Here is a 12,645-nt window from a genome sequence, read left to right as displayed (position 1 = left end):
TTGGAGTGACTCTGTTATTGGTGACTTTTTTGGCCCACTTATTTAATCAAGCTCATAATTAATTTTAATCCTGTCTTTCAAAGTGTTACCAATCCTGTGTAGATTTTATTGTCTTCCAACTTGATTAACATACACGCCACACAATTCTCCAAGCCATTATGGAGAGTAATGAATAATATTGGACCCAGAATGACTCTCCCTGGACACATGTAACAACTCCTCCCAGCTCAAAACTGAGCTGTTAATAATTGCTTTCTCTATTCAGTCTTTTTAGCAAATTATGTGCCTGTTGTTTTAATGGTGTCATTCTGCATGCATATATCAAGTTTCGAGAACATTGTGTAGACCTGCAACAAATTCCTCACTAAAGTCAAACTTGCACACTTCTTGTATTAAATTATACTGATTCATTATTTAGTGTGCTACACTTCCTGCTCAAAGACTTTACAGTATAAGTTCCTATGTGTAAGATCCTAAGGATCCTATAAGATCCTAATGGTAGGCTGGCTCTTTGCTAACAACTACAACTTGTGAAAGACCAGGTCTAGTTACTGTAATGAAAACCTACTACACAGTTAAATACATTATTCATGATGTGTAGTTCAGATTTTCAGTTCTCTTGGCTGCCCCACAAATAATAGAGCAGACTTGATCTCTCAGCTTCTGTTGCCTTACCTCCACAAATGCCTTTCCACAAATACTCCTGGGTTCCCCTCTGTTACCAGGCCTCAATTCTGCTTTGTTATCTTGGTAGTATTTTCAGTACTTTTCTTTCTTCCCAGAATACCCCATCTCACTATCAGATATCCTGATTGTGTTTTCTGGCTGCTCAGGGTATCTTTATGCTTGCCACTGGGACGTGGAATAGCATGTGCTGTGGCTGCCTGGTTGTGATGTGCAGGTGGACATTCAGCCAAATCGAATGATTGAGAGGCTTTAGACCACTTCTTGTTTAAATTCTACTCTTGACACTAATCTGTTTTTTAAGTAACTGGAATCATTCAACCGTTTCTGTTTTGTCAATTACCTGTATGACGATTTGGGAATAAGGTTTGGGATTTTGGCCCCCCCTCTCCCCACACCAACATGTTTATATTCTTTGTTGAACCATAGACGAGAAGCCATACTTATAAGCAAGCTCTTCGAGAGGATGAAAACAGAAGATTAGAGGAAATGAAGCAAGAACAACGGAGGAAGGTAATTATACATTGTTTGCATATTGTATCATTTTTGCATGCTGTGAAACCAATTAAATACATTGATTACTTGTAGCCTACGCACAGAGCTGCTCTTTAGCAAAAGTGATTCAGTCACTGTTTTCAAATATTGTGAGAGAGATGAGCCAAGCTGTAAAATGTGGATGGGGACAGGACAATTATCTTCTGGGTTCAAGGCTATTTGCATCTGGATGACTAGCTCCTGTTCGCCTCTCCATTTGAACAATTGTGCGGAGCATTTTTTGACCATGGCACCCAATTTCATAGGCTAAGGAAACCAATTCCCTCTCTTTCAGGCAGAAGTAATCTTACTGAGATATTCGTGATGATCTCAGACTCTGAATAGTCTCTTTCTAGAGAATCGAGGCCCATGTGCCCTCACTTCCCAAATGGGGATGTGGAAGCACTCAGATTTGCTGTTAAGTCTGTATGCTTCTCTGTTCCCTTGCTAACCACCTAAATGAAGAGGTTTGAATTGTCTAAAAAGCAGGCATGCCGTAACTGCAAGTTTGAACTCCATCTTCTGCACGTGCGGCACACATTGCCTGAAATGCGTCTGAACCACTGTAGTCCCTGTGGCGTAGATTTGGGTACCATATCCACATAAAGTTCATCTACACAAGGCGATGGCACTGTGCTAAGTTATCTGTCTTGGCTCCAGGTCTGATTGTGCAAGTACGGGGAGGGCAGCATTTGAAAATCATATTAGCAAATCATTCGAAAACATATTGGCAAATACTGAGCCTCTTGTTATACCTCTGCTGTTACTAACATCCAAATGAACGTTAAACGACTTCCCCAGTAGCAGAATCTTAGCGCAACAAATGCCACGCAGTGAGTTTCTACTAGAGCTGGACAAGTGGCTCAGCCCCTCTCACAGGTATTTTTCTTTAAGTGTTGAGGATGAGTGTCCTCATTTTGTAGTATTCTAGCAACCAGGATGCTGGAAACAAAAGGTGGGGAAAAAGGGAGGCTCTTAATTGCTTTCCCACCAGGTGTATGCTAATTCCCAGGAACTATACGGAGGAAAAACCTTTGAAAGCCAGTCCTGACGGGTGTAAGGCTGGTAGCTGTTGTATTCTTTACATTGATTCTTCCGTTGAAAAAATAGCTACAGACGTGAATTAGCGTGCCCCTACTTTATGAGTTTGGTTTAAGGGACTCGTGCAGAGCTTTAGACTCTTTACCGATTTCCACAGATTGCTGAGAAGGTGTTGGCTGCTTCTAAGGCTGCTCTTGCTTGGTACACAGTTCCAAGTGCTCCTTGCCTTCACAGTTGCTGCTACATATTGCGCAGAGTAATGCACTACTTACAAAGCTATTGTAAATAATAAGTATTTTAAAGGCTCCAATAATTGTCCCTCAGATATATGTTGGCTCGTTTCTACTTCAAACTAATATTTATTAAAGTAATTGTGAATTCTGCCGTGTGTGTACCTCTTAGCACAGTGTAGCTATAAAACATATAGGTATTGTCAGTTCCCTTTTTTTTTCCAGAACAGGTTTTAGTATGTATTGCTTGATTTAGAAATTTTCAGTACGCTTTGAACACCGCATCATATACACACAATATATTTCACAACATTACTCCAAGAGAGGACTCAGGATATTGGAAAGTCAGATACTGGGTTTTAATTTTCAGGTTGAATAGTTATTTAAAATAGTGAAAATTAAGGTTGGCTTTTTTATTTCTTAATCCTGTTTCTTCTTTTAGGGCTAGACAAATATTGATACACAACACATTCGCAGTTATTGATTTTCTTCATACATTTATTGCATAGTTTTTATTTAATGTTCCACTTAAATTGATTTTTTTTTTTAAACTTTTTTGGTTCCATTCAGTTATTGAGGCTTTTATCTAACCGCATCATTTTATTTTAGTTCCTATTCCTACTGCTGCTCAGTTGCTATGGAAAATATGAAAGATGGGTCTGTTCCTATCCCTTCCCCCTCGCCCTGCTAGCCAAATTTTCTTTGCAGAAAAATCTGCATCTTCGATTCTTGGGTGCATTGCAGGGAGCAAGAGCCAGACAAAGAAGCACGCATGCACAGCAGAGACAGACGAGCTGTGTTTCCTTCACAGTCCTGGCTAGAATTGCATAAGCAAACTCTCTGAAAAGAATTCCCTTTGACACTCTTTATATGCCTTAATATTGCGTATCGTAAGGATGGTAGGCTGCTGCAACGCTGGGAGCTTGCACATGCTTTCACCACACCAACAGGTACCATTTGCCTTTCCCTCACCCCTGAGGGAGCCCCAGGGAGCTGGAGGTGACACACCATGCCACATACCCCCGTTCCTATCTTCTCTTCGTGCTCCACAGAGGCAGGAGGTGAAGGGCATGTCTCCTTCGTACCCTATGGGCGCAATGGCTGTGTCTGCTCCTGCTAGATGACTTTGGCTATCTTCCCCCTTGGACCCACAGGGAAATTCAAACCCATGGGCTGGGGCAAGGGGAAGGAGACTCGTGTCTAGCATATCCCTTTAAAGGTAGGACTGTAAATGTCTGAATCCTGTAACTTCCCACTTTTTAAGGCACAAATAGAACTCATCCAGTACAACGCTGAACAGAAAAATGAGCTCAGTTTTTAACATAGTGCCGTTACATAAATAAAATACTGTTGAGAGAAGTTCTGGGAATGACACATGGCTCCAGCTGAAGTTAACACCATGTGGAATTAATTGGGTTTGCAACACAGGTATGTTAATTAAAAGTAAGTTTGCTGGGTTTTTTTTTTTCCCACTTTTATCATTCCCAGGCTGAATTAATGGAATTTAAACAAAAGCAGGAAGAGGAAGCCAGGACAAGAGCACGTCAAAACGAACAGAGGAGGTATGATGCAAAAATGCAGAATACACTTTAATTGAATTCCTATCTGGAAAGGGTCTCAAAATTGGAGGCATTCATGCTTTAGAAGATGACTGCAATAAGGATCCCTGACCTCGCCTCTGGTTTAACTTTGCCTTCAAATGAGCCACTAATATCCATCATTATAACTGCTCACTGTAATGCAGTATGACCCAGAGTGCCTTTTTCACTTTATTTATCCTATCAGCGTAGGATGCAGCATAGGGTAGAAACTATCAGTAGTTTCACGGGTAACTACTAGCCCAGTAATTTCAGGTGGGAAACATTTTATTTTTTTATCTATCTATCTATTGTTTATTTTTACTTTATTTTAGAATGGGCTACTTTGTCCATGCCACATTTTGTGGTTGACTGTCACTGAGGTTAACAGGCAGAGCTAAACGTGGGATTTGATACGGATACAGGTAGAAGCTGCAGTGCAGCAAGGCCGCCTGCAGCCGCACTGCTTCGCGCCCCAGGCTGTGCCCCACTGCTGTGCCCTCTCTGTGCTCAGCCGTTCTAATCTTGCATTTCTGTCACTTAACTGACTTTCCATTATCTTGAAGCACAGCTTTATTCTCAGCTTTGTTTTCTGCTGGTAAAAAGAAACAATGCTCAGGCTCAAAAGTAAAAACACCATTTGTTTCCTCTTCTATATCGTTAGGGAAATATAAAAAAATTACTTCTGTAGGCAACCACTCTCCATACTGTTTTCATTTCTTTTTTTTCTCTAGCAAAGATATTGAGATGATTACCCATAGAAGTTAATGAAGGATTTTCGATTCAGTCCATCTCACGTCCCTAGATAGAAATAATCCAGTATCTTGCATTTTACATCATTGTTACCAATAGCATTGTAAAACATTAAAACAACAGTCATGTCTAAGCATGTGTGTCAGTCCTAAGCATTAATAGGGGGAAGAAAGGAACAGTTTTCAGAAGGTTTGAAAATACTTAAAACAGACTCAGGAAAAGTATATTTGTATTTGTGCATGCTTTCCAGACTAATAGAGCAGACTGATTTCAGAGTAGCTACACAAATTGTCTCTATTAGTAACAAGGTTAAGTGGGTATTTTCATTGGCATTAGGACATCAGTACTTCTAGAAACTCTCCTTGTGTACCGAAGGGTGAAAGACTACCTTAGGTGAATTGTCAAAATAGCTAAACTCCCTGACATGGTGAGTGGTGGTATGCAGGTCGTCTTTCCACGGAGGATTTTGGTGCATTTCTCACAGCAGTCAAGGTATGCCTTTTAATCACAACGGACTGATCACAGGATAAGGATGCACTTAGTGAATTGAAAATGAAATCCACCCTATCATCTCATGCCAGTCCATGGGTATGCAGCACAGGCTTGAAAAACATAGGAAGATGGGTATTGAACTGAGAATAGGGAAAGCCACTCACAGAATGTTAAATTTTAAAAGTTTGTGAACTCCTCAGCTACCTTCAATCATTATTCATTTTTTGTTTTATTTTAAGGGTAAATAATGCTTTCCTGGACCGACTCCAGAACAAAACGCAACATAGTAGCATCTACCAACCTGCATATTCTGGGAGTCTGGACTACCTCAGTAACGACGCCTGGGTAAGTTTTTGGGTACAGAACATGAAAGCAATAAGATTGTTTAAAAGTTGACATTTTCCCCAGATACTATTATGTGTCTGTGTGCATTTAGCCTGCCTGACAGAACTTACAGTCCTGGCTGGCTGTCTACAATAGCTTTTAAGAAGAAATCCCTGTTCGAATGGGAGGAGGGAGGAACAGCTACTCTTGCAGCAGAACTCAGTGCCTTTGCATGCAAGGTACTTCCTTCAGTTCAGAACAAGGGTAGTGAAATTGTAATTTTTTTTTTTTTTGAAAGTCTTTAAATGAAAGATGTCTGGAAATGCTGTATACATTTTAATATAATATTGAAATTGGAGGGGAAAAATCCCATGAAAGTTACAGTTCATTTTTTACCTGTATAAAATTATGACAAAGAAGACCCGACTGCATCCAATTTAAAATAAGTAGCATTTGTAAGGATTCTTTGAAGAAAAGGTATCTTGTCCGTAGCCTATTAAACATCCATTAATTTTTTCTTCTGTCCTAATGGGGCATTTATTTAGAATTGCACTCTTCAGTGTAAAAAAAAATTATGTAGTATTCCCATCATGGAAATCTCCATTAGGTTGAAATTCCATTGCTGAGAGGACCCTAGTGCAGAAATGAAAGATTTACAAAGACTGAGCAGCAAAAGGATGAGAGTCTAAGAGAATACAGTGAATGTGCCAGTACAGGAAAAGATGTTTAGTTGATAAACCAGAAAAGCTTGAATTGGATTAGCTGGACTGTCTGGTGAGGATGTGCATGTTGGCAGATGAATGCCAGGAAGACTTGGGTTTAAGCATCTACGAAGTCAGGGCGTGATTAAGAATCATTCTTGCTGCTGGAGTTTTCCATGTACTGGAAGTGGAAAAAGAGTGTCTTAATCACCACAAGCTTTGGGCTAGCCCTGGGCCATGGCAGAGGGCTTGGGAACCCTGAACTGAGGGTTTGCACAAACCACCTTTGTGCATAGCGGTTCTCTTGGTCTTGCTGAGAGGAGACGGGACCTGCCAGCTCAACTTCCCATAAGATCTGCAGGCATCTGCTTGAAGAACCAGTTGGTTAGAGGCTTTCCTGTATCACGTGCCACGCAATCCAGGAGTTGTTGGAAGCCAAGCTACAGACGTCCGGGCTAGTAGAAGAGTGTGAGTAGGAGAGCACTCTGTATGGCAGGCCTGAACCATCTCCTGAGGGATGGGCATGTCTGCAGATAGATAGCAGAATTAGAGACTTCGGGTAGGACAGAGGCGACTGATACCTAGTAAGGGGCAAAAGGTAAAGTCTGCTGGATGGGGCCTGGTTAACAAAGGCAGCAAGGGCAGAAATTATTGTTTTTATTTCACTTTGTGTCCTTTATCCCAATTTGTAAACTGTTTCCCTATAAACTCAAAAGAAAACGTGTGACACAGCCGAGATCCCCAGTATCTAAACTCGAGCATCTCCATCAGAGCGCCTGCTGTCACCACTGAAAACCTTGCCATTGTCTGCAGAGGGAGCGGGGTTTTGCCTTTAGCCAGATGCCATACGTCCTGTTCCACAGGGCAGGTGTTGGTACCACCAAACGAGTGCTCTCAACCAAGGCACAGTTTTAACAACAGACGGCTCCATGACGTACGCAGCCAATCTATGCTTTTTTAAAAATATATATATTCAAAGAATGTATCAACACAAATGCAATAAAACCCTGTGTGTTTAAGTGAAAAATTTCCTACTCTGATGTTGACTTCATGGCTCCCAAGGACCCTGCCTTCTGTTGGGTAATGCTAGATTATCCATTTTTCCTTTATGCTATGATGTGAGATTTGAAGACTAAACAAAGCAGGAAAAGAATAAACTGTGAAAGAATATGTCATCATGGAAAGGAATTAAAAATTAGTATTGGTAACAAGAGCAAGAAAGAAAAATATCTCTTAAAAGATAGGCTGGAGGCTGTAACCTCAGTTTCTTTGATTATATCAAGATTCTTCTCCTTTCCCTTGGGATATTAAGCAAAAAGGACTGAACCCCAGGTGGGGCTTACAAGTCTGCAGCGTGGCGTTTTACATTACAAGGGAGCTAACTGAAGCAGGTCAGACTATATACCAAGATTAAAAGAAATTAAAAAGGTTCCCAAAGTTAAGACCTGCAGGTAATTTTTGAGCCTGCTCCATTTGTCCAGTAGCACTGAAGAGGAAATATTTGTTCTCTTTCCTGCTTCTTTTTTTCCTGTTTGAACTCTTTACAGTCACAATGGCTTCATACTTAACAGAAACTGAACATCGCACCATGTTGTCAATACCTGCTGTATTTTTCACTATTATTTCTATTAGCCTGGTTTCCTAAGGAAATGAAGTTTATATGATCACGCTATCTGTCTACATGTAATAAGGTTTTCAACCTGCTGGCCAATCTTAGCCAAATTTGAAAGGGAGTATAAGTCTCAAAGATAATTAAGTTTCTATGTGTTTCATGAAAAGCGATGGCCGACAGAGGAGAGACCCCAAAGCAGTGCCCCAGTCTGAGGGGTGGTGGGAAGGACCTGGGCACTCTGTGCGTTGTTCGGCTGCAGCCCTCCGGCCGATCAGTATGGGCACAGCTCCAGAGCAGCTGCAGCTCTGGCCTGTTTTCCTGGGGGCTAGGGGATGCAAAAGGGGACGTGGATGTCAGAGGGGACATGGAGAGGAGTCGGGGAAGGCGAATTTATTGTGTATGTCTGGGCAGGGGGGAGGAGAGCAGTTGCATTGCCCAACTGTCCCCTAATCGATAGGAAACCAGTTTTCATTAATTCATCTGCCCTCCAGACATCTTGTGTTTTATTAGGAATATTTATAAGCTGTTATTTCGAGAAGGATCTTCAGGAAAGTACTCTTTTCTCCCTTTTTGGTTATAAATGCCAGGGCGCAATCTGAGTCGCTGTGTGGTTTCCTTTTTTAATGGGAAGACGAATGAATTTCCACTTCCGTCTGTGAGCTACTGCACCCTTGAGAGAGCATTCAGTCTTGTTGTATATTATCAAGAAAGTTTTGATGTCCTCTGCGCTGCCATTGTCTCTGACGTAAGGATGAACCTTTTAGAATAGGAGGGTAAAAAAATAACAGTTATCATTTCGACATCAAAGTTTAGTCAGTAAGATTTAATCCTTACTCAACTGGGATGTATGACTGAGACAGTATCTGTTCACTGTAATGGCACAAATGATCAGTTTTATTTAAATAGTAAAACACTTCTATTTTTACAAAGGAATAACTTTAAAACAGTTGCACATTTTTATGTTTACTCCCTCTTGAGATTTGCCCATATTCAAGTGCGGAGGGGTTTGCAGAGGCCCAGTGCTAAAGCATGACAAGCCTGTAACAGAGCCCTTTTTTATTTTTTGTGTGGAAATGGAGCACTGTCAAGGACCCTTTTGCCTATTCTATTAGTGGGGAGAGGTCACATGGTGAACATATGAAATTTACATGGCTGCTCTTCTTTAATGAAATACTAGTTGTCTTGTTGAAATTCTCTAAGCTATAGTAAACCCAGAATCTAGAAGGCAACATGACATATTACACCTTCCCGTTTCATGTCTCCATTACACCCGGTGTCATGCATAAGAATGAGAAATGCTCTCTTGGATGCTGACTCTGCTCTTCCAGTGGATGCATAATTCTAGATATTTGTTGTGGGAAGCAGCTATGCCCTGAATACACAGGTGCAGCATGACAGGAAAACCCATTCTCTTCCTTTCCCATATGCAGAACAGGAACTCGATGGATGCAGGATAAATCTGTTTTGAGGAAACATGATTTATGCATAAAACTATTTTAAATAAACATGGTTTGTGGGTTAGCACTTGGTTTAGTTCTTCTAGCATGATCCATGGGAATGTTTCTTTAGAGTCTCAACCAGCACTTGATTCATGCTATTTGCTACCAATTTGAGAGGGAGCGTATCATGAAGTTTACTGTTGCACAGCAAAGAAGAACCATAGCTCAAAGGTCCCTGAAGCTACAAGACCAGCATGCATGCCACAGTTTTCCATACAAAATCAGTCTTTAATGCAGACTTTCATGAACTTTTAGATGGATAAAGTTGCACTGAAAATGCTGGTTTCCCAGCACAAAGACAAAGCATTTATTTAACATGGAAATATTGAGAATAGGATATTTATATAAGAAGGTTCCAGAGTGCAATCCACAATGGTTATGTTTGTTTTAAGGAAGAATGTGGTTTGCTAACTTAGCTTTAACCTGGTTAATCTATGTACAATCTGAGTTGGAAAGATTATTAATTTTTTTCTTAAAACTGGTTGTTTGGGGGTTTTATATTGAGAGTAATGTGCTTGTCTTTCCTGGCAGAAGGATGGCAGAAAATAAAGAAGGTACTCAGCAGAAGTAACAGCATCGATATAGGGATCTCAGATGAGTAGGTCCAGGCACACTGTAGCTGAGTTTGATGACTTTACCTCTGACAAGACAGTCAAACAGCAGAAGCAGATGTGTTCTGTCTGGCGTGACTTTGAGCTCAATCATTCTTTCCTTTGAAAATCTCATCCTAAAAGAATAGTGGGAGTCTGAGGAGGAACGGAAGAAACTTTTCACTCTTTCAAATTGTGTGAGATCAAGAAAGGATGGAGGCATCTGAAGATATTTGGAACACTTCTAGATTGATTTTTTCCAGCAAAACCAAGATATGTTTATCTCCTGAGTCGATACATCCTGCTATTCGTATTAACTTCAAACTGAAGAAATATTTATTGCTAGAACTGGAATCTTGCAGAAGGGTTTACTTCTTATTTTAAGTGGAGTTTCAAAAGACAAGAAAGGGCACCAAGTAATCAAGAAAGTTCCACACAACTGGATAGCCATAATTCCTTGCATAAATATGTGATTGTACTGTACATTGTACATTGTACTGTACTAATGCATTTTCTTTTCTTTTATCCAGGAGTCAAACTACTTGGAATAAAGGAGGAGAAAAGTAAGAATAATTAATTTGTTTGTTCTTTTTAGTACCAATGCTGGCGTTAATTTAGCTTCATAATTGGCATTTCATTATTAAAAGCTTATGTAGTTTAATTCTCAAGTAATATGAGAGGGGATCTTACAGTAAATGCTTTCCAACCCTGTGTTTGGGGCCATGCAATGGCACATACCTATTCTGAAACACGTTCTTTCATAAAGAACTGCAGAACATATATTTCAAGTCAGAGGAGGTGCTGATGGCATGGAAGGCATCTGCTGGGGGTGCCTTGATATTTAGGCTAAAACTTCAATACAGCCGTGATCTCTGTGTCATGGACTGTGAGTGGATAAAGCTGGGCAGCTGAGGAATGTGGCTGGAAATGCAGGAGGCGACTCTGCAAACTTTCAGTGGTCTTAAGTGAAAGAGGATGACTGTGTCGTGGGCTGCGTTCTTCCTGCTATTTCCCATGAGAAAAAAGGGAGATTATTCGTATCAGTGGAGGCTGTCGGTAAAACACCACTATTGAATAAGAGAAATCAGGCCCTCTGTTTTCAGGTGACCTTTTCATAAGGCTCACTGCACCTACGTTCTTTTCTGGAAGGGGTTCCCTACCCTAGTTCCTAGTTCCGATATACAGATTTGTGCAAAGCCTTTACTTCTAGGCTTGGAGACTTTTGAGGCAAGTTCAGGTACTGACACATTACTCTTGCCTTAGGAGGTGGCTTTGACATGAGTCTTTTTTTTGAGAGTTAGGATTTTTTAAAGAGGAATTTAAAAAAATCAAACTTAAAAAAGCCTCTTGCTTTTAACCTTTCTGCCACAAATGCAGATATTCTGCGACTTTCTTCCTCATTTTCTGCTCCAACAGTTATTTTAGTATTTTTGCAGCAGGGTTGTATTCTGAAGACAGTATCCAAATAATACTGTTGGCCTCCCATGAGTCGTCTTTTCAGTTTTATGAGGAGTAAAATTGTTATTAAAAATTAACTCAAATTCACTAAAGAAATGACAATGAGTAGATAAAGGCAGTTCCCCAGAGGGGAAGAAATGGCCATCTTTTGCAGCCCACAATACTATTAGGTTTTGTAAACTGTGGGCAGCTGAAGGCGTTCAATGCATTGGATTCTTTGTTGTTTTTCACAATATCTACGATACCAATAATGTGTTTACATATGAACTGTACAAGAATTATGGATGGATGTACTTTCTTAATCCTTGTTTTACTTTTGTTCTGAAAACACATTTCAGCTTGCTACATTAGTATATTGTTCAAAGAGTTATTAATATGTCTGCAGATAATTACGACATTTTGTGAATTAAATTTACAAAAAGATAGAAATCCCGTCATGAAGGCTTTACATAATTAAAAGTTAAACCTGTCAGAAGAAAAGGGAGACTTTATTTTCCAGTGGACTTAATCCTAGAGAAGTTGACTTTGATTTTTGTTTTTACTGCAAAAGATAATTTTTAATTCTGTTTTCTCCCTCTTGTTGCAGGATATTGGAGAAATATTCACTTTTTAGCTTGCCTAGGCCAAATGACCTTGTAAAAGCTCCAAGAAAGCGCTCTTTTATCATTTTGATTTTTTTTCTTACCCTGACTTCAGCTTCACACCCACTTCATGAGCAATCTGCAGACTGGTTTCTAGCTGGCATTATTCACACATATTTGAAGCAGCTGATTATGAAAGTCCTTATTTAATTTTTAATAAGAGAATGTGTCATTTTTTTTCATAAATTGTTTTGCCTCTTGCAGAATGTAATTATCCCAGTCTTTGAGATCTCAGAAAAAGAAGACATTAGTGGCTGCAGAGGCTGCAGTAATATCTGTGTTTACTTGCTGCTCTACACCCAGCCAAAACCTCTCAGAGACTTGAACTAAAGAAGTAGGCACAGGGTTTTCTTTTGGGATGGGAAGGAGAAGTGTTGCTGGTTTGGGATTTTTGTTTTGTTTTGGTGTGGATTTTGTGGAATTGTTTTACTATTGTATTCAACAGCAGACACTCAAGAAGAAACAGATGTGTGTATTGTAGACAGGATCTTTTAAATACGTTTAGAAAA

General features: G+C 40.0%; 1 protein-coding gene across 1 annotated transcript in view; it reads left to right on the top strand.

Moving 5' to 3' along the window:
- EPSTI1 (epithelial stromal interaction 1 (breast)) overlaps positions 1 to 10,588 on the top strand; it is a 46,271-nt gene extending 35,683 nt beyond the window's left edge. The window contains exons 8-11 of the mRNA XM_009583587.1: positions 1,114 to 1,197; positions 3,978 to 4,051; positions 5,551 to 5,656; positions 10,568 to 10,588. Coding sequence (XP_009581882.1) covers positions 1,114 to 1,197; positions 3,978 to 4,051; positions 5,551 to 5,656; positions 10,568 to 10,588 — 285 coding nt within the window. The remainder of the gene's footprint in view (positions 1 to 1,113; positions 1,198 to 3,977; positions 4,052 to 5,550; positions 5,657 to 10,567) is intronic.
- The last annotated feature ends 2,057 nt before the right edge of the window (positions 10,589 to 12,645 follow it).

This window comes from Fulmarus glacialis, unplaced genomic scaffold (assembly GCF_000690835.1).
Source record: "Fulmarus glacialis isolate BGI_N327 unplaced genomic scaffold, ASM69083v1 scaffold4158, whole genome shotgun sequence".
Lineage (NCBI taxonomy): Eukaryota > Metazoa > Chordata > Aves > Procellariiformes > Procellariidae > Fulmarus > Fulmarus glacialis.
Note: the sequence above shows the minus strand (reverse complement) of the source record. Positions and strands in the feature narration are given on the sequence as shown.